Source organism: Balaenoptera physalus (genome assembly GCF_965194825.1).
Source record: "Balaenoptera physalus genome assembly, chromosome: 2".
NCBI classification, from domain to species: Eukaryota; Metazoa; Chordata; class Mammalia; order Artiodactyla; family Balaenopteridae; genus Balaenoptera; species Balaenoptera physalus.
Window position 1 is genome coordinate 712,710 of NC_138883.1, and position 24,563 is coordinate 737,272.

Consider the following 24,563-nt stretch of genomic DNA (forward strand, 5'->3'; position numbering starts at 1 on the left):
GACACGAGCGGCCACAGGGCAGGACCACAGGGCAGAGCGCCAGGGCTGGCAGGAAGGGCAGCCTCGCCCACCCGGGACGCAGCCGGACACCCGTGAACAGAGGGAACCGCCCCCGGCAGGTGCTTCCCGTCAGCCCTCCCTCTCACGTCCGACCGGGGGCAGGAACCCCCCATAAGACAGAGACAGAGACCAAGACCAACCAACGGGGGAAGCAAGTGTGTGTGTGCGAGGTGCACACGCATGGGAGGTGTGGCGTGCGTGTGCGCGCAACAGGAAACACGCACACAGGCCAAGAGCGGATGTTTAGGACAAGCGGACCAGCTTCTGGGGATCAGGCGTCACGTCTCCGAAAGGAGCGGCAGCCACGGAAAGAAGGGACGTCCGGTGTTTCTCCAGCACAGAGGAAACCGAGGCACAGACCACAGGGGAGCCAAGCCCAACCCGCGGCCCCACAGGTGCTGGGGACGCTCGCCAGGAGGACACCGCGCTCCCGAGGGACACAGGGGCCCCGAGGCCACCTGGGCGCCACGTGGGGATGACCCTGCACACAGGGGACCAGCTCCGCAGGAGCACAGGCTCCGAAGAGAACAGGCACCAAGACGCCATCACGGACAAGCAAGTGTGCGGTTCAGCCGTCAGGCCTGCTACATGGCAATCACGCGGCCGCGCAGGAAGGAAGGGGGGGAGGGGAAGTGGCGGGTACCACGAGGCCCGGACCCCGCTGCGCTCCCGGTCAACCTGAGCTGCCTGAGTGAGGCCACCACCCAAGTGACCCGGGCTCAACCACGTGGCCCCAGAAGGAAGCCCGCCACACGGCGCCCCGAGCCAGACAGCACCGGCCTTGCTGGCCACCACGGGTCCACGTTCCTGCCTGAGCTGCTTGGTCGGGGACAGAACGGGCTGAGAAGATGGGGGTCAAGCCCGCCCACGACCCCCAGGCTGCTGAAGGACTGAAGGGCAGGGGAGCTGGGCACTGCGTCCCCGTGCACTTCGGCCTCGCGGACGGCACCACCCGCTACAAGTCAGTGAAACAGGCAGATCCATTCAAATGAGTTTTTGAGAGAGAGAAAGAGCTTTGAAAAGGTTATGAAAACAACTGCCAAAAGGAAACAAAATCTCCAGGTGCCAGGGAGGGTCCGACGACCCCTCCTGCTGGGGGTCCTGGGGCTTGCTGCCCCATCCCAACATCCAGAGCCCCCCGCCCTCCCCGCCAGCCTCCCGGCCCACCCTACCTTCTTTCAGCAGGTCGGTGATGTCTGCCTGGTACCGGTTCCCTACACGGATCTCCCCCTTGTCAGCCAGGAGGGTCTTCTGCTGGGGGTCATAGACGAGAGAGTAGAAGAAGAAGTCCTGGAAAACAGCACACGGGGCGGCATCAATACACAGCACCCTCGGCCATGCTCATGGGAGGTCAGCAGACGGGAGGGGACGACCGTCAGGAGGGACAGCGATCTGCTCGGAGACACAGAGAGCTGACAGGTCAGCAGGCTTGAGAGAGCAGGTGAGGCAGCTGTAGGACCAGTTCCCCAAACTGCCGCGTGCCCACCAGCAGCAACAGTTTGAAAACTGAGTTTATAAGAGCATTTAACAGCAACAAAAATCCTAAGGCATCTGGGAATGAATCTGACAGATTCTGGGCACATCCTTTGAGAAGATGGTGCCGTTTTCGTGCAGTTGTCACAGGAGACGTACACAAAGGGGGTTACGTTACAGAATGTTCTGGACTCGGTGCCCAGAGCTGTCAGCAGAGCAGCAGCCTGCGGCCCTCAGCCTCGGAGCCTGTCTTCACCCCGCACGCCCGCGCCCAGGCTGTTCCGGCTGGAACTGGCACAATCCGGCCTTCCTGGCCCTTCACTGCCTGGCACTCCACGTGCCGGTGCTGTTTCTCAGAGGCTGCTTGGCAGAAACCAGCCTGCCGACCCTGGGCTTCCCCTGGGCTCTCCCCGTGTACACCGAGGGTCGCGGCACCCCGTGCCAGGACTTCCACCTGTCCCCGTGTCCCCGTGTCGCCTTTCTCACTCCCTCGTGGTTGCTTCTCGCGGCCCCTGCTCCCCGGGCGGCGGCCAGCTCCTGCGTCAGAGCCGAGGGCTCCTCTGGGTGCAGGTCCGTGTGGGCTGCGGCTGCACCCGCACCCGAGGACTGAGTCCCTGAGGCCCGAGCAGGACGGCGGGCCCGGGCGCAGTCAGTCGGTTCTCGCCCGGGGCCGCCCAGACCGTGAGGGAAAGCCGCCCCAGTGGGCCGCCTGCCGTCTCAGGTTAACAGCCACCCACCCCTAGACAGGTGAGCGGAGAGAAGCAGAAAACACGAGGCGTGCGCCCAGGAGACACACACAGGTCCCTGAATGGGGCCCAGGCGCCTGCCAGAGACCAAGTGGTTCACAGCCGCCTTTTTGCTCACGGCCGTCCCTCCGCGTCACCACCTCTGTGTGGCTGTCACCAAGGGGTCTTTCTAAACTGCAGACAGCAGCCCCCAGTGGACACACGCCTGGGGGCCACGGCCCCTGCCCTGTCCCGTGGGCAGGCACGCGGCGGCTCCCTGGGGCCCGGGCTGCCCTGGGGGCTCTTCAGCGCAGACTCCAGGCAGCGTCCTCCCGGCGGTGCCCCAACGCCTGACCAAGTCAGGCCTCGGTGAGGCCACGGCACCGGGCCTGCCCTCACTGGACCGCTGTCGCCATGGTCCACGGTCCGACCCCGCGCCCACCTTGCCCCTCTGGGCCCCTGGGAAGAGCCGGGCCCTGCCTCGGGGGGAGGGGACCGTGGCTGAGAACGAGTGTCGCCCACAGGCAATGACGCTCCCGCTAGGAGCTGCGGGGTGGCCGCACGCAGGTCCCGGGGGGGCCCGCAGGGCGTGGGGACACGTGGGGAGGGGACCCCGGACCCACAACCACTCCTCGCCTGACCCCAGGAGCTCCCTTACACCGCGACCTGTCCCACTAGGTAACACCCGTGCCCGCGCTGCTCCTGACCCCGCTGGCCTGCCATCGTCCCCAAACACGCTTCTCGCTGCTCCCAGGACTCACGCGTGCACCCTCTGGGGACGTTTTGGGTCGTTCCGCCTCGGGGGAGGGGCGCTGGGCGGCAGCACGGACAGCCCGCAACAAGCACCACCCGCCCTGGGGGTCACCGCGGGCTCAGGGTGGGCAGCTCGTGTGTCACGGCAAGGCCCAGGCACCGGCCGCCGTGGCTCCGCTCCCACCCTCGCCTGTGGGATGAGGAGGCCGGTGCCCTGGCCCCAGACCCTGGCAGCACTGACGTTCTTGATTTCATAAACTCAGAAACCCTCTGGTCGCCCGGCCAACACAGTCGTGGGTCAACCCAGCGAAGACTGGAGACGGTGGCCTGGACTGCGGTAGGGCCACACGCCCGCTGGGGAAGCCTGACGGCGACCACGGCGGCCAGCAAGGGTCCCGTCGTCCCCTCCAGGACGAGTCGTGCCCCTCCTGGGGGCGGGGGGTGGTGGGGAGAGCAGACCCCCGGGAGCCGTCACGCCCATTTTGGGCCCTCGCTCTGGAGGTGCGAGGAGTGGGGACTGCACGGGACACCGGGAGGGGCCGTGACGGCGCCTGGCCTTAGGGCGCCACAGGCAGGGAAGGGCCTGAGCCCAGCGTGAGGTGGGAGCAGCAATGCCCACCTAGACCAGACCAGCGGAGCCAGGACCCGCCTCTGCCCCCACCCCCCAGCCCCCAGCCCATGGCGTTGCGGCCTCACCTCCCGTTCCAGGTAGGACTTGAGGGACTCGGTCTCGTTGAGCAAAGTGACGCTGCACTTCCCTCTGCAAGACAAGGGCGCGCGTCAGGGGAGCTGGGCAGACTCCCTCGTGCCCGCCCCAGGCCCCCGGGCACCTGATGTGGGTGGCGGGACTCCCTCGTGCCCGCCCCAGGCCCCTGGGTACCTGATGTGGGTGGCGGGCAGTGACTCCAGCTGTCTTGAGAGGAAGAGCTCTCGATGCCTCAGCTGGTGCTTGAGCTTCTCGGGCAGGTCTGCCATTTCTGGGTTTTCCATTTCCTCCTCTGTTTCCCCTGAAGGACAAAGAGCTCCTGTGAGCTGGTCCCAAAGACACACGCTCAGGCGGCCGGACAAAGGCCCACCCGCTGGATGCACAGGCCCCTCCCCGTGCTGGACCCGGGGCAGGTGGCAGTGTAGGTCCCCGCAGGGCACCCCAGCAGCCCCGGGCATCTGAACAGGAAGGAGAACAACGTCCTGTGCTGGCCTGGGAAGCAGCACGTCAGAGAAAGAAGGCAAAGCGAGACAGCAGCTGCTGCACATCCAGAACAGGGGGCAGGACCCACCGTGCCCCGCAGCCCTCCCTGCGCCAGGAGCCCCTCAGGCCCACCTCGCGGCAGGGCACACAGGCGCGGCACGCGGGCAGCCTGGCGCACAGACCCCAGGACCCTCCCGCAGGGGCGGCTCTTACCTTCCTCGCCGTTGTCGGCCCCCGATCCGGGTTTATAGCAGACCGACAGGGCTGTGTAACAGACAGACAGCACCCAGATGGCGCGTCAGCGACAGCGCACCACGCCACTCACTCCCCGCCCGGCCTGGACCGAGGGCTGTGAGGCCGGGAAGCAGGGTGGACAAGGGGGCTGCAGACCACCCAGCCGGAGCCAGAGAACACCTGAGCCTCTGGACATCCCGCCTAGCTGACCTCAGCTCCTGCCCACCCCACGCCCATGCTGCTCAAGACTCTCCGAGCAGAGCCCCAGACAAGCCTGGGCAGCGAGGCCCTGCTACCTGCACACAGAACACACCTGCCCCTGCGAAGTCGGGAGAAGCAAGGACGGGGCGGGGGACACGGCCGAGCCACAGCGTGGGGTGCGGGGGGGCGCGGGGGACGCATCCCAAGGCCAGGTCAGCAGCGCGTGCTTCCTGCCTGCGGATGGTGACCCGGGGGGCCTCGGCCACACCTCCAGGGCTGGGCCATCGATGGGCACAGGGGAAGCCTGAAACTCGAAACTGGCATGCGGTGGGGCTGTGGTAGGTCTCCACGATGTGGACCCCAGCACATGCAGCCCTGGGGCTAGGGCGACCCCAAACACACGCTGGCGGTCTGGGGTCGTGCACAGTGGGGTGGGGGAAGCCAGGCACACGGCGAAACCCATCCCCTGCCCCAAGACCCAAAGGTAGGGGCGTGCAGCCCAGCCCCCCAGGCTCTGGGCCACCACAAGGCCCCTGGCCCTCTGCTGCCCCCCTGTGGTGGCTGCAGGGAGTCCTGGTGCCCCTGGGCAGGGGACCCCCGCCCCCACCTCCAACAAACCCTGGTTGCAGGCAGCTCAGACTGAGGCCAAGGCTAGGGGCGGGGGCGCTGGGGGAAGGGCGGCAGGGCCGGTCGGCCCAGGCCGTGGGCCACGGGAGCCTGTGCACCCACACCGCTGGCCTCGGCACCTCCCTGCCCACTCCTGGGGACGTCACCAGCACCTGGAAGCCAGCCCACCATCCCCACACCTCATCCTGCTCACGCCCAACCGGTGACGGCACCGCTGGCCCCGCTGGCCCCACAGCACGGCTAGGAACCGGGGCCAGGGGCAGCCAACCTGGCCCCTGCCCGCAACAGGCCCTTGGGCATCCATTTCAGGTCTGCAGACACCGCCCCTCCCCGTCCTGACACTAGCTCACAGTGGCTCTGAGACCCCCAGCCCACCAGGGCGCCCTGCCATCAGCAATGGTGAGGAGGGACCCAAGAACACACACCCCAGGGCCATGCTTAAGGCCTCAGGGGTGGCCAGGGCTTGGGCCAGGCCGACCTCCAGCCCCCGGGAGACCAGGAGAGAGCCTCCCCACAGCCCCCAGGCCCTGTCCACAGCGGACCCTCAAACGAGCGTGGGCTGTGGCGCTTGGCCTCTAGGAACCCAGGGCACATGGCCCCTGGCGCGAAAGCCCCTCCCTCTGGGATCCAGGGGGCCCGGGCCCTGGGCTCAGAGCTGGGGGGCCTTCCCCACAAGGCCCAGGCAGGCTCCAGGCTCCCACCCTACCCCGGCTCAGCTCACACACCCTACTGGCTCTCCCGAGCCCCTGCAGCGGGCTCTGGGGGGTTCCAGGGAGGACCTGTCACCCGTGCCCACTGTCCCCCTCGGGCAAGGCCTTGGTCTCAGGAGGACAGCTCTGTGGGAGGGGGCCACACACCTCGAGACAGGGCCGTGGCGGAGCAGAATGTGGCCTGGAGACCCCAGCAAGGGCTCTCCCGCTCCGGGGAGGCCTGTGTGGCCCCAGGGCATCTGTGCTGCACCAGGGGCTGGACGCCCTGGTAGGGGCAGGGCAGAAGCTTGTCCCTCAGGCCCCCAGGCCCAGAAGAAACTCGAGCAGCTAATCTGACTGCGCAGTGGGCTCCCCTGGGTCTCTACCCCTCCTGCCAGAAGGGCCCCCAGAGTGTCCCTACACCCATGCCTTGACGCCGGGCGAGGCCCTGGGCAGCGAGGTGCACCAGCCTCGCCCCCGCTGCAGCGAGCTCACAGATGAGCACGCCAGGAGGGTCAACCCCGAGAAACGTGGTTTCTGCACAAATCACCGCGAGACGGAGCAGCCAGTACAGACTCCTGAGAAAACAGCCGAGGCCCCGCACTGAGACGCGGTGAGCTGGCGGGAGCGGGTGGCCTCCTCAGAGCGGCACATCCCGTGCGCGTGTCACGTGTTCCCTGCAGCTTGGCTCTGAGTCCCCGGCAAGGAGCTTTCCCTGCGCGCAGAAGCCCCGCCGGCACCGCAGGGCCTCTGCCCACCCTGCCAGCTCCAGCACTTCTGCAGGACCCCCTCCTCCCACGGGTCTCGGGGCCTAACACCTGGCCAAGCTCCCCCCGGGGGCCTGAGAGCAGGAGAGCCTAGGCCCGTGGACACAGCGCGCCGTGTGCCGAGGGGCAGGGGCTGCGGTCGCTCTGGGCCGAGCAGCAGACACAGGGAGAAGATCCTCTGTCATCGACACCCCCAGGTCACCTACCGCCAGGGCCACCCCCAAGGCCCCCGCCAGCGTCCTGACAGCATGAACGGGAGCCCGCGTGCTGACACCTGCAGGGCCAGCGACTGCACGGGCCACTGCACTGGGCCACGCAGCGGGGCACCCCCAAGACCCCGGCTCTTTTCCTCTTTTCCTCGGCACCGGGAGGCCGGAGTGCAGGGGTGGTGGGCACAGGCTTTAGGGTGGGAGGCTGAGAGGCACTGTATCCCATCTCTGTCCCCTCTGGGCACAGCTTCAGGGTCCACCATTGGCATGCCACGGGGACGCCGCTGACACAGAGGCCAAAACCCAAAGGTGGGATCCCATCCTCCCATGAGGCCAGATGAGGCCGGCAAAGAACCGGCTGCTCCCTCAGGGTCGGCCGCACAGCCTGCGTCCACCCTGCGTGGCGCAGAGGCCTGTCCTGGGCAAGGGCGGCCGCGGCCCTGCCCCTCCCCCCCAGGCCTGGAGCCCAGGGCCCAGCGCTCCCTGCACTATCCAAGGAGTGGTCCAACCAAGGATCTGGAAAGTCCCCCCAATTAAACTCCTCAGGCAGGTGAGAGCAGCCACACGCTAGGACGAGCACGGCCAGGGCCGCTTCTCAGAGAAGGAAGGAGGCCCCGGGGACATGCACGGACTTCGTCTACACGCGCCCGGAGGCTGAGGTGGCAGCTACGGGCGGGCCGGAGGGCGGGCGGCTGGGAGACTCACTGGCATGCTTGTCGGCCAGGGCGATGAGCGTGCTGGAGATGTCCCGCCTTCTGTAGAAGCACACCACCTTGGCCTCCACGTTCCCGCTGGCCGTCTGCAACAGCAAGGCAGGGGCTAAGGAACGCACGCCCCGCGGGCCTGCGGCTGCCCGCAGGGGCGTCCCCCAGCTGGGGGCTCAGCGGTGACCAGGGACGGGCTCGTCACGCGGAGCCCGTGCCCCGGGGAGGGCCCTGAAGGGCAGCGGCAACGCTGGCTGACGGAGGGGACGCACACCGGACCTAAACCGAGTCTGCGCCCCCCACCCCCACCGTCCTATCCCGAGCCGCCTGAGGACACCAGGTGGACCCCGGCCACCAGAAAGGACAGCTCTGCCGTGGCCTCGGGAGCTGCCCCTTCCTTTCGGGCACCAGAGGGGTGTGATCAAGGACAACAACCGCGGGCCTCCGTCACCCGCCATGAGCAGAAACCTGGCCAGCACGCGAGAGGCGCGGCCCTGAGGCCTGGGTCCGCCTCCGAGACGCAGGGCAGTGCGGGCCTCGGCACCAGGATGGGATTGCAGCGGCCGGGACCGACCCCCACGCGGCCGCTGCTGCCCGGGACGACCCGGGCTTGCCAAGCGCCCAATGAACACGGACAGAACGAGCAGCAGCAAGGACATCGCGAAGCCCGCGGGGTGGTAACCTCAGACCGAGAGCACGTTTCTTCTTAACTAACCAAGTTTACAAAACTTTTAATAATAAAGCAAGGATTGTATCACAATTCTAATCTCTGTAGAGTTTAGCACAGCAGCATTTACAACATTAAACAAAATTATCTTTGTGAAAAGTATTTCCCTTTTAGTTATTAAATTCCATTAGACCAGGAATTTTTCCTAAGAAAAAGCCTTAGGAATTTTTCACATCCCTGAGCGTAAGTTAAAGTGCTATCAACTCCGCTGCTGTACAGGTTCATCACAAGAACTGCAGCAGGCACGCTGATGAAAACCATCCTCTCTCCAGTCTACGAAGGAACATAAAGAACACGAAACATTCTTCCAGGAAAACTGAGATCAAGTATCAAAACAAGTGACTGTGAGAGGGCCTGAAGACGACGCGGCCGTCTTCAGCGTGTGAAGGCTGGGTTTTTAGAAGCACGACTTGTCGACTTGTCGGGATGGCTGTGTCAGACCCGTAAACGTCTGCAGTGTTCAAGGGTGCCCAGAGTTTTGCAAGATGGGATTTCCAGACCAAAAAGCGCCTCCTAGAAATGGTCCTGGAGACTGTCCGCTGAACTTGGAATGACGAGGGGCCTTCAACACGACGGAGACGATCTGGCACCGCGTCAGGACCACAGAAGCAACCGGACAGAGTCTAGAAGGACGACTGCGAGAGCGTCACGCAGAAGCCACGGTCCCGGCCTCTGGGAGCACCTGGGCCTTGCGTCTTCAGGGCTCTGTCAGAGTCTCTGAGCCACTGAGGCTGCCCCGCAGCGGGCCCGTGGAGTCGCAGCAGTGCCCCCTCCTGGACCCACACCAGGTGCAGCGCCTCCCAGGGGCCCCCGAGAACGTGCACCTCCTGGGGTTGTGCCTGGTTCTGCACAACCTCAGCTCTGCCAGCCTGGCTTGGGCCAGGCCCTGGACACCCGGGACTCCAGAGCCCTCTTCCCTCTGGTGCTCTGCCCGGATCCCTGCTGCCTAGCCCCTCACAACCCCCATCTGTCTCCTCCATCTGCCTGCGTCCCCCTCCCCGGGCTGGGGTCCCAAAGGGCCTGTGGGAGGAAAGCTGGGGCGACTGCAGGGCACCCTCGCCCGTTTCCTGTCTCCACGGAGGCCGGCTCAGCGGCCCGGGAGCGAGGGCAGGAGGGCAGGGGGCCTTCCCACAAGGCTGGGGGTGGCCACGGCTCGGGAGCAGGCGGAGTGGGCTCCTTGGTCCCCCAGGAGGACCCCACTGTGGGACAACGTGGGATGCGGGGAGATGTCCCACTGGGGTCAGCAGCGTCTGCCTTTCGTCCTTTGCTGGACTTTTCGGAGATTCCCACACCCCACGGTCCAACCTGACTCCCTAAAACCTGGCTTCTAATCCCATGCCAGAGGCTTCCCGGGAGGCCTCCGCCTGCCCTCTGGTCCTCTCTGGGCCTCTCCTGCCTGGCTGGCACCCAGAGGGCCCACACGGGGCCTGGTCCCCACGCCGCACCCCCCAGCGCCCGTCCCGAGGGTCTGCCCTCCGCCCCCCCGACGCACCCCCATTCTCACGACCCCCGGTCGGCCTTTTCCCGTTCTTTCACAACGGCAATTTTCTCCAGTGGTGTAAAGATTTAACGCTTCATGAAAACAACGTAAATGCCATATATATCCAATCAAAGTTCTAAGGAGAAAACTCGACAGTTACTTTGAAAGCTCACGAAAGCCCAGAGTCCCTGAGGGGAGGTCTGGGGGAACAGGTGTCGGGCACGGCCCGGTGGAGGGGCTGCGAGGGGCTCAAAAGAGCCGGGCTTCGCGGGAGGGGCAGCAAGCCCCACAGGGACGCAGACCCAGCGGCTGCAGCTTCGTCAAGAAAACTCATTTTAGACTTGTTTTCATTTACAGAAAAGAGACAAAGTGCGGGAGCAACCCCTCGCCCCCCTGCCCTGGTCTCCACGCCCCGCTTCCTCCCGACCCCTCAATGCTCACTCCAGGGTCCGCTCCAGGGCCCTGCCAGGACCGCGCGCCGCCCCCCGCTGCTCCGGCTGGGCGGCGTGGGGACTGGCCAGTGGCCCGCAGGGTGCCCTCCGCTGGGGCGCCCGCTGTCCCGGGGGCTGGATGGCGCTGTGGCTCTGGAGGACCTCGGGGTGGGGGCATTTTCTCAGGCCACTCCTCTGCTTGCAGGGCCCTCGTCGCCTCTGATTCCTACTAACTGGACGTTGGGCCGTTGGAGGACTCTCTACTTTTCTGAGTTTTCTCTCTCTGTGTTTTCATCCCAATTTCTGCTAATAACTTCCAGGAGCTTCTTCTCACTCCTGAGTCTCCCCAGTCACAGCGGCCGCCACGTCTCTCGGAGGGTGCCCCCGGCTCGTCTGGCCTCAGTTTTCCTCTGCGCCCTCATCTGCTCTCTCCTCCGTCTGTTTCGATGGCTCTCACAGTGGAAGCCGTCCTCCCTGCTCCGTCCAGGTCGCAGGCTGAGAGCAGGCGTCCTGCTGGGACGCGACGCCAGCGGCTCAGCTCTCCCCCGAGAGCACTCACCCCTGCACCTCCCTCTGCACACGAGGCTGCCCGGCATCCTGGGGCCGCCGGCGGAGCCCTAGAACTGACCCGGTTTCAGCCCCTGCCTGAACTACGATCGCCTGGGCCGCGCCCACCTCTCCAGCCGGGACGAAGGCCCCGTGCCCCGTGGGGTGGAAGGGGAGGCCAGCAGGGGTGCAGGGTTCCGAGGAGCCCGAGGGCCACAGCAGACATCCGTGCTCTCCGGTGCTCTGGACCCACGCTGGCCCCTTTCCATTACCCCACCAGGCAGAGCTTCCTGGTGCCCACGCTCGCGTCCACCCTCACGGGGCGGAACTGCCTCTCCCTCACACGCGTGGTGTGTCGCGGCCAGAGTGAGGGCACCGTGGCCACCCTGCGACCGCTGGCCGCCATGGCCCCACCTGCCAGGACGACTCCACGCAGAGGCCTGGCCCCCAGCCGCGCCCCCAGCGATCCGAACGGGGTGGGGTGGGGGGACACAGACGTCTGCTCCCATCGCAGCAGCGGGCACGGGCCGCACCCTCCCACCCTACGGCTCCAGCGGGCAGTGAGCAGGGCTCGGGGGAGGCGCCCGCCAGCGCACCGGTTCCAGCGGTGTGGTGGCCTCACGGGACATCCGGCCACCGCCCCCAGCCCCGGTCACTCCAGCCAGGCCGACACGCTCAGGCCGGGGCCGGGGCTTCGGGGCACGGGCACGCCGCCCATCTCCCGGTCCCGGCAGGCACGGCCGCAGGGTCGGGGTGCCGCCACGGCTAGTCTGATCCTTGGGGGACCGGCACCCTGACCTTCCCGCCCCACCCCGCCTGGTCCCGAGAATCGGCTGCACCGCCCCGAGGCCTGAGGTCCAGGAAAGCAGATCCTCCCCTGCCGGCCACGTGGAGGCACAGCAAGGAGGCCCCTCGCCAACACGAGTGACAACAGTGCTTCCGGGACGGGGGCTGCCCCAGGGTGGGGGTCCACAGCCGCCCTTCTGCAGGAACCAGGGAAGAGAGAAGCGGCAGAGCCAAGGGCCCTGCTGACCGGGCACCGCCGTGGCCAGAGCCGTGGCCTCGGAGGAGGGTCACACGGATGCCCTCTCCCCCAGTGCCCCCACCAACGCCTCCCAACTAGGAGGACGGCAGGAGAGGTGGGGGGGCTCCCCCACCGGGCTGGGGGGGTCCGCAGGGGACAGCACCCACTCCTCTGACCAAAGAGGCCATTCCGAACCTGCGAGCCCACGCCCCACGCGCCCCACCAGGCCCAGGAGGGCTCCGGGGGCCCCGTCCCCTAATCCACTCATAAGCGCCTGCCCAGGACGCTCGGCAGACGTGGAGCGAGAGAGGAGGGAGACGGGCAGGGGACCTTCGGGCTGTGGGCGCCCAGGCGGCTTCCTTCACTCCTCGGCTGGAGCCCTCCAACCCAGACCCTCCCGAACACCCTACCAGGGACCCGCAGGGATGGGCTCTCCGGGGAGGGGCACCCCCGCCCCGCGGCAGGGCCGGGGCCACACGCTACCTTGTTGAGCTCCTCGATCCTCCGGATCAGGTACGGGTTGCTGGACGAGTTCTCGAAGTAGACGTAGTCTGCAAACGGGCGAGAGCGCGTCAGCCTCGCGACTCCGCCAGCCGGGGAGCCGGCCCCCCGCTCGCCCACGGCCTGGCTGCATCTGTGGTGGCGGGCGGGGGCCAGGCTCAGGCGGGGGGCTGGGGGGCCGCAGGGGCTGCAGTCGGCCCGGAGGGGGCCCCAAGAGCGGTACCGCCAGGGTGGGAAGGACGGTCACAGGCACTGCTACCGCCGGCCCCAGAGACCACGTCGGCATGGAGGCTGCCAGACCCCGGACATCCCCCCATGCACATCCCCCGGCGTCCCACCACCTCTCCTCCAAAGACTAAAGAGCTGAACGGAGGCCGGGGCTTCCCGGGTGGAGGAGACACGGAGCTCGCCGGGGCGGGACGAGGTCGGGGGCCCAGGGGAGCGGGGTCCTGCCGCCCCTGCCGGGTCCCCCAGACCTCAGGTCAGCACAAGTTCCCCTCACAGGAAAAACTACACGTGCTCTCCGTTTCCCCAACGCCCCCAAGGGCGAGAGGGGCTCTGGCTCAGGGAGGCCCCCAGCAGGAGGCCAGGGGGCCCACCCGGGGAAAGCCCAGGACAGCCGCGAGACCAGCCCCGCAGGGGACGGCTGACCAGGGGGCTGTCCTGGCTGGAGTCCGCTGAGGCCTGCACGTGCACACGGCCCAGGTGCCCCCGGACGGAGGTGAAGACCCCAGAGGGATCACGGGAGGGATGTGCCTGGAGGCTGGCTGGACAAAGAGAGGCCTGCGGGAGGGGCTGGCCGGCACGAGCTTGTTTCAGGGCGACTGCGGCCACGCTGCACCTCACGGGACCGTACACTGCAGACGGGCGGATTTTATCGCATGTAGATTTTATCTCAACTAAGCAGTTTTTATAGAAATCAATCATCCAAGCTTTCGTTCTAAGAAACTAGATAAAGAGCAAATTAAACCTGAAATAATTACGCCTGCGTGTCAGGAACTGGAAACCACCCAAACGCTCCCCCGGGAGGGTAGGGGGTGGCAGACAGGCAGACAGCAGGTCTGCGTCCAGCGACAGAGTCCCGGCAGCGCCAGGAAAGGTGCCCTGGACGCGGGGCGGCGGGGGGCTCGGGGGGCTGGGCGTCTCGTGCCCGGGCGGCAGTTACACACCTGCCGGCAGCTGCCCTGCGCTCCCGAGGAGTGGGCTTCACCGCCTGTAACTCGTGCTTCGGTAGGTGGGGAACAAAGAAAGAGGCAGGAGGGGGAGAGAGGGAGCAGCGGGGGAGACGCGAGCCGCCCCCACGCCCGCGAAGGAGACGGCGCGCAGAGGCAGGCCCCTTCCCGACAGAGGACGAAGGGAAAGGAGGACCCCCTGCCCCTGCCCGGCCCAGACGGCTTCGCTGGTGAATCGTACCGAAGCCGGAAGGGAGGCTGAACATGGTCGACACGAACTCCCCCAGAAAGCACTACAGCAGGGAGCTCCGGGGGCTCAGGAGGCCGGACACCGCGAGAGACCACAGAGCAGTGCCCCTCAGCAACTCGGAGCCCAGCGTCTCAGCACAACCTCTGCGCACGGAAGCTGGCAGCCCAGCAAGGGGACAACGCCCCTCGACCACTGGGAGTCACCTGGGGACACGTCGAAATCACAGCAGTGGAATAAAGAAGAAAAACCATCTCAATAGATGCAGAGGAGCTGACGAAACCTACACAATTCCTGATAAACTCTGACGCAGGGGCTGCCATGGCGGCGCAGTGCTTGAGAATCCGCCTGCCAATGCAGGGGACACGTGTTCGAGCCCTGGTCTGGGAAGATCCCGCATGCCGCGGAGCAGCTGGGCCCGTGAGCCACAATTGCTGAGCCTGCGCTCCGCAACAAGAGAGGCCGCGATAGTAAGAGACCCGTGCACCGCGATGAGGAGTGGCCCCCACCGGCCGCAACTGGAGAAAGACCTCGCACGGAAACGAAGACCCAACACAGCCATAAATAAATAAATAAAAATAAAATACTTAAAAAACAAAAAAAAAAAGAGCTTCTCCCTATGTTAAAAACAAAAACAAAACAAAACAAAACAAAACAAAAACTAATGAGTGAGGGGCCGCTCTTGCCTTGAGATGGACTGCATTCTGCCTATGGCATGTGCTGCTCTCTCCATAAACCTGCTTTCACTTAAAAAAGAAAAACTAATGAGTGAGGGTTTAGCAAGCTCATAGGATACAAAAATAGTGTATTAAAAGTACCATTTACAATAACTCACAAGTACTGAAGTATTAATTTAACAATCTACAGATCTTTAAAGATCAAAAGCTCTGTGCAAAGATCTGTATGCTGAAAACGACAAAACGCTACTGAGAAAAACCAACAAAATCTAAATAAATCGTAACATAAGATATCATGGATCAAAACACAGACCATCAACCTTTTTCGGTACAGGGCCAGAGAGTAAATACTTCAGGCTTCGCACGACAAGAAGCTAAACCAAAGATATCACTTAGGTATTAACATAATACATTTCCACAAACGTTTTGCCAATGAAATTAAAATTAAAACAATAAAAATTGAGTATACTTTTTTGTGATAATCCTGGTCTACTAAGGAATTCTGTTTTGGGGGAGGACAATTTGCTTCATCGGGGCTCAAGTTCATGTTCTGGATCGTGAAAACCCATCGCAACGTCCCTGTTAATGCCGACCCGTGACGCGGCCTCTATGTCTTTCTGCACAAAAAGTACCCAAACGACGATATCCATCTGCAAGCGTGAAATTTTAATTGAGCACACTCATACTGGACTCCCTGAGATTTCTCTCGACCTTTCCCTTTCAGCCTTTGTGCAGTGAAGGGTGAACCCAGCAGGCCCCGGTCGTCCACACCCTGCACGTCCCAAGGAAGGCGCGGCCCCTGACCTGCTCCTGGGAGGTCGCCCCAAAGCCCCTGGAGGGTCCTGCCTGATGGGAGTCTGCCCACCTGGGGGCATGGGCCACACAGATCACGCCGACAATGTGATCTGTGGTGGGCCAGAGGTCAACCTGACCTCCGGAGGGCTGGACACGAAGGCCAGCCACGCTGATGGTTAGCCATGGCTACGTGACCAACCTGGATACACACCCTGGACACTGAGTTGCGTGTGGTCTCACCATCTGTGGCCGTGGGAGGGGCCAGCTGGAAGCCTTGACCTTTTCACCTTTGCTGATTCTGGTGTATATCCTTTTGTTGTACTAAACTTAGCCATGAGTGTGACAGCTTTGCTGACCCAGAACTGCAGCAGGTGACACAGTACAGATGCTGGGGCAGCTCCTCAAGGCAGCTCAGTGGCTTCCGAAACACAGAAACCTCCTTCGCACTTGCACTGTGGCCCAAAACACACTGCAGGGACTGTGGTCTGAACTCAGAGAACATGCCCGATGCAAACCTGGGTCAGAATGGAGAGCCCATTTCTCGTTTTAACATCTGACAGTAAGAAACTGTATAAAGCAGTCTGTGATTCAAACAACGTCAGTCGTCACCAAAATGAATGTACCACAGTATAAGTTTGCAGTAAGTGCCATTTCATGTAATTTTCAGATGAATTCATACAGGACCGTTATCAAGTATGCAGCAAAAACTAATTTCCAAAGGCACTCCGTGTTTGGTACTCGTGGTTGAGAGTGGTTCTTCTCATTCTGAAAAATTCTAATTTCTGCCCCGAGTTTAAGAAATCACAGTAAAATTTAACCACTGCTATGCCCTCAAGCTGCTGCACGGTAGGGCAAGTCAAGATATTCAGCTTCCACCTTTTTTTTTTTTTTGGCTGTGTTGGGTCTTCACTGCTGCGCACAGGCTTTCTCTAGTTGCGGCGAGCGGTGGCTTCTCTTACTGTGGAGCACAGTCTAGACCTAGGCGTGCGGGCTTCAGTAGTTGCGGCACACGGGCTCAGCAGTTACAGTGCTTAGTTGGGCTTAGTTGCTCCGCAGCACGTGGGATCTTCCTGGCTCAGGGCTCGAACCCGTGTCCCCTGCACTGGCAGGCGGATTCTTAACCACTGCGCCACCAGGAAGTCCTCAGCTTCCACTTCTGATAAAAATTCACAGAACTGATGATGGCTAACTCCTCGAGGTCAAGTGCAGCTCACTGTTGACACAACAGGTTGGGTGAAGCACGAGACTCAACATTTTGCACAAAACGCCCGTTGACAAGCAGCCCGACGGACAACGGGCTTCAGGCACCTGATGTGTTAACAAGCTTTGTCCAGGTGTCCAGCCAAGCCCTGTTCTGCTCCATACACCAAATTCTGTTGGCGCATATAGCAGTTTGTCCTACGAATCAGCTCACGTGGGTACGGAGGCTGAGAGGTCAGATGATCTGCCGTCTGCAAGCTGGGGACCAGGAGCCAGTGGTGAGAATCAGCCTGAGTCCAAAGGCCTGAGAACCGGAGTCCAAAGGCTGAGCACCAGGAACCCCGACGTCCAAGGACAGGAGAGGATGGATGAGCCAGCGCAACGAGCAGGACGCCAGCCCCTCGCCTCTCCGCGCCATCGGGCCTCACGGACTGGACGCTGCTGCGCTGGGAGGGCTCCGATCCAGGCTGACCTGTCCCGCAACGCCCTGGCAGCCACGCCGGAAACGACGTCCCCCCCGGCTCCCTGGCCGCCCTGAGCCCGGCCGGGTGGACACAGCGTCCTAGTAGAGCCCACTTCAGTCGGCACGAGGTTGGCGCTTTCCCCACTTCTCTGAACATCTCGGCTGTGCCTGGTCCAGGCAGACTCTTCACACAGGCCAGTCTCCTCGCGGGGAGCCCATCCCGCGCACCCCGCGCCCACTCCCAGCCCCTCAGCCTGGGCAACCAGCCTCCCAAAGGCTGCTCCTCGGCCAGCCGCCACCGACACGACTGAATGACGTCACCACCAGTAACCGGCTTCGCCTGCCCGGCCGATCAGCGAGCAGACTCTGTTGGAGGCTCTTGTCCGGTTCGCGAACTTCCATGAAGGAGCCCTGCGGCTGCACCCACGCACACTGCGTCCCTTCGGCACAGCGCTCACGCCCCTAAAGCCACCACCTCCCAAGCCCGGGTGCCCTGCTCGCTCGGCGGGGACGGGGACGCAGACAGGGCTCCGAGCCGGTGAGTTACGACACGTGGGTGTGATTCGCAAAGACGGCACCGCAGGTGGGCGGGTGAGCCAGTGAGGTGACCTCACCACCGCTCGACCACACTGAGGCCCCAAAGCAGCCAGAGGACACACGCAAACGCACAAGCACGGCTCGTTCCAACACGACTTTATTTATGGGCACTGAGATTTGAATTTCATGGAAGTTTCATGTGTCCTAAAGTATTCTTCTTTTGATTTTTTTTTTTTCCTCAACCATTTAAAAATGTAGGAACCATTCTTAGCTCATGAGTCACACGAGAACAGGCAGTGGGCCGCAGCCTGTCAGCCCCTGTAGCAGAGGACTCGATCCTGGCAAAGATGCCAATTTTCCCCCAAACTGATCTCAACCATAGTTTCAACGTGATCCCAATCAAGACGCCACAATTTTCTTTCTGTAGAAACCAATAAGCCAATCCTACACTTTACATGGGAAATCCGAGACACCAGAATAGGCTAAACAATTTGGAAAAAGGACAAAGTCAGGGAATTCCCTGGCAGTCCAGTGGTTAGGACCCTGCACTCTCACTGCCGAGGGCCCAGTTCAATCCCTGGCCAGGGAACTAAGATCCCGCAAGCTGCATGGCACGACCAAAAAGAAAAAGAAAAAAGAAAAAGGACAAAAGTTGGAGGATTCCCACCTGAGCCAGATTTGCCGTGAAGTTACAGTAATCCGGACAGCGTGGATTGGCAAAAGCATGGCCGCATCAATGGAAAAGAGAGGAGGAACAACGGGGAGCACGGCGAACGGGTTCGACCAAGGTGCCTGCAGATGGGGGGGCGGTCAAGACGTTAACAGGTGGAGATGGACAACCGGACGTTCACACGCAAAAGGGGAAGGACCGAGAACCATCACCTCCGCCACACACACAAAATCGGACTCAGAATGGGTCATGCACTTGCAAGTAAAGCCTGGAACTATAAAAATTCTACAAGAAAACAGGATAAAATCTTTGTGACCTTGGGGTAGGCAGACTTCATACACTTCTCTCTTATAAAAGAGAAACTTTGCAAAATACATATCTCGTAAAGAACTGAAATCCAGAATATAAAAGAAACTCTCACAACTCAAAAGCAAGCTTCTTTCCAATTTTAAAAACCGGCAAAGGATTTGTCCAGACGCCTGACCAAAGGCACAGGGATGGCAAACAAACACGCGGAAAGATGGCCAGCAGCACGGATGCTTAGGGAAACATGCATCGAAAGTCTAGTGAGATGCCCTGTGTGCCAGACTCCTGTGCAGAGGACCCGGGACCCTCAGCATCGCTGCCGGGGGCACAGCAGAGTAATGAGGCTGCACTGCGGACAGGCGACTCCGCCAGGCCACCCCACCCCTGGGCACTTTCACCCACGAGAAACACCCATAAGAACATACGTTCACACTCAAAGCTGAGCACAGGTGCTCCCGGTCGGCTGCACTCAACCACCAAAACTGGAAATAGGGGCTTCCCTGGTGGCGCAGTGGTTAAGAATCCGCCTGCCAATGCAGGGGACACGGGTTCGAGCCCTGGTCTGGGAAGATCCCACATGCCGCGGAGCAACTAAGCCCGTGCGCCACAACTACTGAGCCTGCGCTCTAGAGCCCGGGAGCCACAAATACTGAGCCCATGTGCCACAACTACTGAAGCCCGCGTGCCTAGAGCCCGTGCTCCGCAGCAAGAGAAGCCACGGCAATGAGAAGCCCGTGCACCGCAACAAAGAGTAGCTCCACTCGCCGCAACTAAAGAAAGCCCACGCGCAGCAACAAAGACCCAACGCTGTCAAAAATAAATAAATAAAATAAATAATTTAAAAAAATTATATATTAAAAAAAAACCTGGAAATGGCCCAGCTGTGATCTGAACGTGAGGTCCTTCCAAAAGTCACGCTGAAATCCTAACCCCAAAGCCATGGTATCTGGAGGCAGGGCCTTTGGGAGGTGCTTAGGTGGGGCCCGGAGTGGGATTAGTGCTCTTACAGGAGACCCCACAGAGCTCCCCAGACATCGAGGCTGCTGGAGCCTTGACCTGGGACCTGCAGCCTCCAGAAGTGCAAGAAGTTGGCATCTGTTGTTAACCAGCCCCCAGTGGCTCATGCCTTGTTACAGCAGCCTGAAGGGACCGAGCCGACCCCAGTGTCCCTTCGCTGCTGAATACACCTCGGTACATCCATTCGACGGAACCTATTCAGCAAGCAGAGGATGAGCCACCGACACGAGGACAAGTTCTGAACGCGCTGCACCCCGTGAAGGAAGCCAGCGTGCTGCATGACACCCTGTAAAGGGCATCTGCAGCAACAGGGACAGATCGGGGCTGCCAGGGCTGGCGTCGGGGGCAGGCAGGCTGACTACAGAAGGCAAGAGGGACACTCGTGGGCCGCGGAAGCAGTCTAACCGCCTCCCCCTCCTGGCCTGTTTAGGACCACACACGTGGAGGCGTGTGCGGCAGTTACACAACAGTGTGTGTCGGCCCAAATCAAAGAACCGCACACATAAAAGGGTGTTGAAAAGCGTACTTCAATAGACCTAACTCTAAATGTAAAAAATACACACAGGCCGTTCCCGTTTGTCTCAGTAATTATGTTCCCTAATGTCACCACTAACACCGAACTATCCTGAACTGAGCCATCGCCCAGGGGGAGCCCAGGGTCAGGGTCCCGCCAGCCTCGGGCCACCTTTTCATCAGCAGATCGACATATAACCTGTCCTCTGTGAGTCTCTGTTTAAAGACACCGTATCCTGTACGTATCGTATTGTCCACTCATGAGTGTTGGGCCCGTAGCCTCCCTGCGCTTAGGGACACTGGACACACTTCATGGCTATGCTGGCGGGCACTTGAAACACTGAAATCTCCAACTAGAAGCTCAAAACTTCAAGAGGCATGGTCCTCAACAGGCCGGGGGACCCACCGGTTACACATCAACCTTAGGGAGATGGCGGATTCGCAGAGACGATCCGTGAGGAGTGATGAGGCCGGACAGGATGTGTCCGCTGAGCAAGCGGGCGCGGTGGTCACAGCCAGGAGGCCGCGCGAGGGGCGCCAGCGGGGACAGAGGCCCCACGAAAACACGGGCGCACACCCCAGGAGGGCCAGGCCACACCTGCCGCCGGACCGCCGTCAGCATCCCTCCAGAACCGACTCCCACCAGGTGCCCTGGGGCCGGGGAGCCCGCAGCGGGAATGGCGGGGCGCCGGAGGAAGCCAGACTCCTGACCCTGCAGGACCATGTCTGCTCTCACCTGCTACACCTGGGCCCCCCGAGCCCAGAGCCAGGCCGCCTGCACGCGGGCCCCCTCCTGCTCCTGTCCTCGCCCCGGCGGCTCCACCTCCCCAGCCAGGCCTCCCATGCACACACCCCACTGGACGGAGGCCGGACTCTGCCTGGAGGGGCAAGGGGCCGACGACCACGGGGCCCGGCCTCCCTCCAGGGGCTGGAGCGCAGGGTGGAGGCTGACGGCCGGTCACGTGGGCGCCAGAGGCCGGGCCCCAGGCCTGAGCACGGCAGGTGCCCCCCACATCTCTACAGAGGAAGGGTCCCACACATCTCTACAGAGGGAGGGAGAGAGCCATCCTCACCCGCACGCCAGGGAAAGCCCGGCCGGTGCCCACGGCTGAGCTCACCGGAGCACGTCCCCCCACGGCCCTGGGCTGGACCCAGTCCCCTCACGCGGGGTGCGGCCGCCTCTCAGAGGCGACCTCCTGCGACCCCCAGGGGAGCCCCGCCCGCGCAGCCCGAGGAGCCCACTCTGCCCGACGCCCACAGATGGACCCTCAGGGAGCCGGTGTGGCCGCCCGGACCCCCGCCTTGCAGAGGGCAGGGAAGCGGCGGGCCTGCCCTCCAGGGGTGCCAAGCGCGGGGTCCCTCTGGGCGTGCTGCAGCCACGCCCCTCGCTCCCGAGGCAAGCAGCCCCCACCTCCGGTCACCACCGTCACACGCGTCACCCAGAGGAACCTGGGCCTCCGTCTCAGGAGCCCGTGCCCAGCTGGGACCCCTGCGCAGTGACAAGAGGGCCAGGACCCAGTCAGGGGGCGGCGGGGGGCCACCCAAGGGCGGGGCCGGATCACGGGGCCCCGAAGGTGCTGGGAGTTGACCCTCCACCGCAGGAACCACTAAGCAGTTTGAAGCAGGGGAGACGGAGCAGACCCGCTGCTCAGAAGGGCCATCTCCTCAGGCAGCCCACGAATCGCAGCCAGGAGAGGGTCAGGGCGCTGCAGGGCCGGGAGAGCGGGCGCCCCACGAGAAGGCACAGCTCCACCCGCGTCCCACCGCTGCAGGAGCGGGAGCGGGGAGGCCGCAGGGGCCTGGCCCGCGCGAGACGAGACGACGGGCAGCGTCCCCGAGGCCACGGCTGGCAGCCCCGCCCGCCAGGCCCTGCCCAGGAACCGCACCCCGACGTTGGCCTGGACCCCCCGGCTGTGGAGACGGCACCAGCACCCTCGTCCGTCCACACAGGGGCCCCCAGAGCCCCGGGAAGGCTGTGCCCACTGCCATCGGTCACGGGCCCCCTGCTCCCTGAAGACAGACGGGACAGGGGTGCAGGGCGGACAGAGAGACCGAAGGCAGGAGGACAGGACGTTGTGTTGAACATCAAACTCTTGAGAGAAGGCAGCTGGGGGTCATGGGGGGTGCGCCTCAGGGCACCTCACCACCCTCACCCCGCCCCGAACTTCAGCGGGAGGTAGCCGGGAGGAGGGGCCCCTGTGCCGACCTCACCCAAGCCACCCCTCAGGCCCCGCATGTCCAGCACCCACGTCCACACGTCCGGACGCCCTGGGAAGGCCACTGCGGACTGCAGGGGTGCCCGCCCCGCCACGTGAGAACGGCACCGCCTGCCCCAGCACGTCCCTGCTGGCCCCGCACAAGTTTGGCATTTTCCCGCGTGTGGATGTCTTACCTAGTCAGAAGTTAAAATTAAACAAAGAAGCATTTCTGACAACAGGACAGGATACAGATGACAAAGACAAAACAGCAAGGGCAACGGAGACACTGTCAAGCTTCAAGCTGCCCGGAGGACTAGGGTGTTCCTATCACCTTTTCAAAATATATTTTTAAAAATCAACTATCCAAGAGAATGGGCGTTAATTTCTTACGCCAGAAGAAAAAAAGAGACGAGGCCTGAGGGGAGATAGTTGCAGCCCGCCCATTAAAAACACACGCACCGCCCCAAACAGTGACCACGGTATCGGGCGGCTCCTGGCTGTTGGTTTTCGCTTTCTGTCCTGAAACATGACAGAACGTCTCTGCACAGAGACAAAAAGAGGCGCCCGTGGTGCCCTCAGTCCACGGCTCGCTCCAGAAGACTGGCCAGGTGCCCCCACTCCCCACGCAGAGCGCAGACCCCAGAGAAAGAGGGGTCGTGGACCCTGAGCCCGCCACCCGCGTCCAGGCCTCCTCCGCCACATTTGCTGTCGCCACCGACAGCAAGCCTCTGTCCAGGCTGGGTCACCTCCTGGGGAAGAACCAGGCCCTGTCCCCTCCCAGGCTGACCCACTCCGCCCAGCCGGTCAGCTGGCACAAAGCTGCAGCCGTGCCTTCGCCCCGCCCAGACATCCTGGCAGGGCCTCGGGACGGCCTGCCAGGTAGGATGCAGGACACCCAGAGAACGCTGGACTCCGCTAACTACTTTCTAGCGCATGTCCCTCCCGCGCAATATTTGGTACAAACTTACGCTAAGAAACTGTTTATCTGAAATCCAAACTGAACGGGCGTCTTGTACTTTCCTGGCTGAGTCTGGCACCTTTGGAAAAGGTAGAGCGTCCTGAGTGGAGACAACGGGGGCGGCGGGGAGGGGGGCTTTCCCAGACTCTGCTCCTGCAGTGCTCCCCAGGCCGGAGCAGGCTGCCCAGGCAGGGCCAAACCCCAGCAAGAGAGAGGCGTACCTTCCTCTGTCTGGGCCCTGAGAAATCCAGACACCGCCCCCCAACCCCGAGCAAGCAGCACCTCAGGACAGGATGCCAACCTGCCAACACCCCGCCCACCGGGACCACCGGCCTTGCAGACCCATGAGACAGCGCCTTGGGATTCCATACAGAAACTGGGGACGGAACTGCTGGGACCAAGAGGGAGTCCAAGTGGAAGCGGTCCTGCAACACAGGCCCTGGAAGGGCCTCCAGGACACCCTCGGGGGGACACGCAGACCACTCCCCTGGAGGAGGCACCGCAGGACACAGAGATCCTGGTCAACACCGTGGGGAAACTGAGGCACGGGAAGGTCTGAGGGTGGCCAGGCCCCCACTGATTTCGCAGCCAGATAGGTGGCTCGAAGCCCACGTCAAGGAGTGGACACAAGTGGCGATCGGGGCATCCACGGCCTGGATGGGGCATCCATGGCCTGGATGGGGCGGGGACAGCTCCCCTTGGAACCAGTCCCCACAGGCAGGCACAGTGGGGGTCCCACCCACCAAGGCGGGGGCTGGCAGAAGCGCCCGGCAGCGGGTGAAGGCGCAGCAGGGGCCAGCTGAGGGCCTCCAGCCCCCGGCCGCCGCCACCTCCTCCTGCAGCCTCCGTGTCTCCTCCAGCCAGGAGCTGGGCGCCTCCGTTCTGCGGACACTGCTTCGTTTATTCAGCGTGCCAACGTGACCGCAGGGCCAGCGCCTGGGATGGGAGGTAAGACCACACCTGCCGAGGGGCTTCTGGCTGGCTAAACCCAAGGGGGCACCGGGCGAGCTGGAGGGTGGGCAGACCGGAGGGGCCTCAGGCTGCGCAGGAGGCCAGGAGGGGTCTGCACTGCAGAAAGGTGGTCCAAGAGGGCACGGGTTCGGGGGTCACTGAACGGGCAGCTGCAAGAGAGGCAGGAGCCCTGGGCTGCGCAGCTGGGCTGGGGCAGAGGCCGAGCTACCAGGGCGGAGAAGGCGGCTCAGTCCTGGGGGTGACCCTCCCGCCTCCATCCACAGATGGCCGGCTCCTGCTTGGAGCGGCGAGGCTGGGAAATGGACAGGCCTGTCCCGGAGGAGCCCCTACGCTGCAGCCCCCTCCCCACAGGTGTCCGCCAGGGACCTGTGCTACACGGGGTACAGGCCCCGTTCCCGTGACCGCCTCTGAGCCAGAGCGAGCAAGGAAGGGCCTGACGGCCGGGCAGGTGCTGCACAGACCCTCTGCACAGGTTGGGGTGCACACCCAAGGTCACAA

At 63.2% G+C, this 24,563-nt stretch overlaps 1 protein-coding gene across 5 annotated transcripts in view; it reads right to left on the reverse strand.

Moving 5' to 3' along the window:
- Positions 1–24,563, reverse strand: part of MTA1 (metastasis associated 1) — a 38,069-nt gene that overhangs the window by 11,899 nt on the left and 1,607 nt on the right. For 4 of the 5 annotated variants that reach the window (XM_082449163.1, XM_082449162.1, XM_082449161.1 and 1 more), the window contains exons 2-7: positions 12,323–12,390; positions 7,633–7,726; positions 4,414–4,464; positions 3,892–4,018; positions 3,708–3,771; positions 1,233–1,350 (exon numbers count right to left, since the gene is read on the reverse strand). In XM_082449163.1, coding sequence (XP_082305289.1) covers positions 1,233–1,350; positions 3,708–3,771; positions 3,892–4,018; positions 4,414–4,464; positions 7,633–7,726; positions 12,323–12,390 — 522 coding nt within the window. Of the gene's footprint in view, positions 1–1,232; positions 1,351–3,707; positions 3,772–3,891; positions 4,019–4,413; positions 4,465–7,632; positions 7,727–12,322; positions 12,391–24,563 lie in introns of those variants that run through there. The other variant, XM_082449164.1, reaches the window with a different exon arrangement.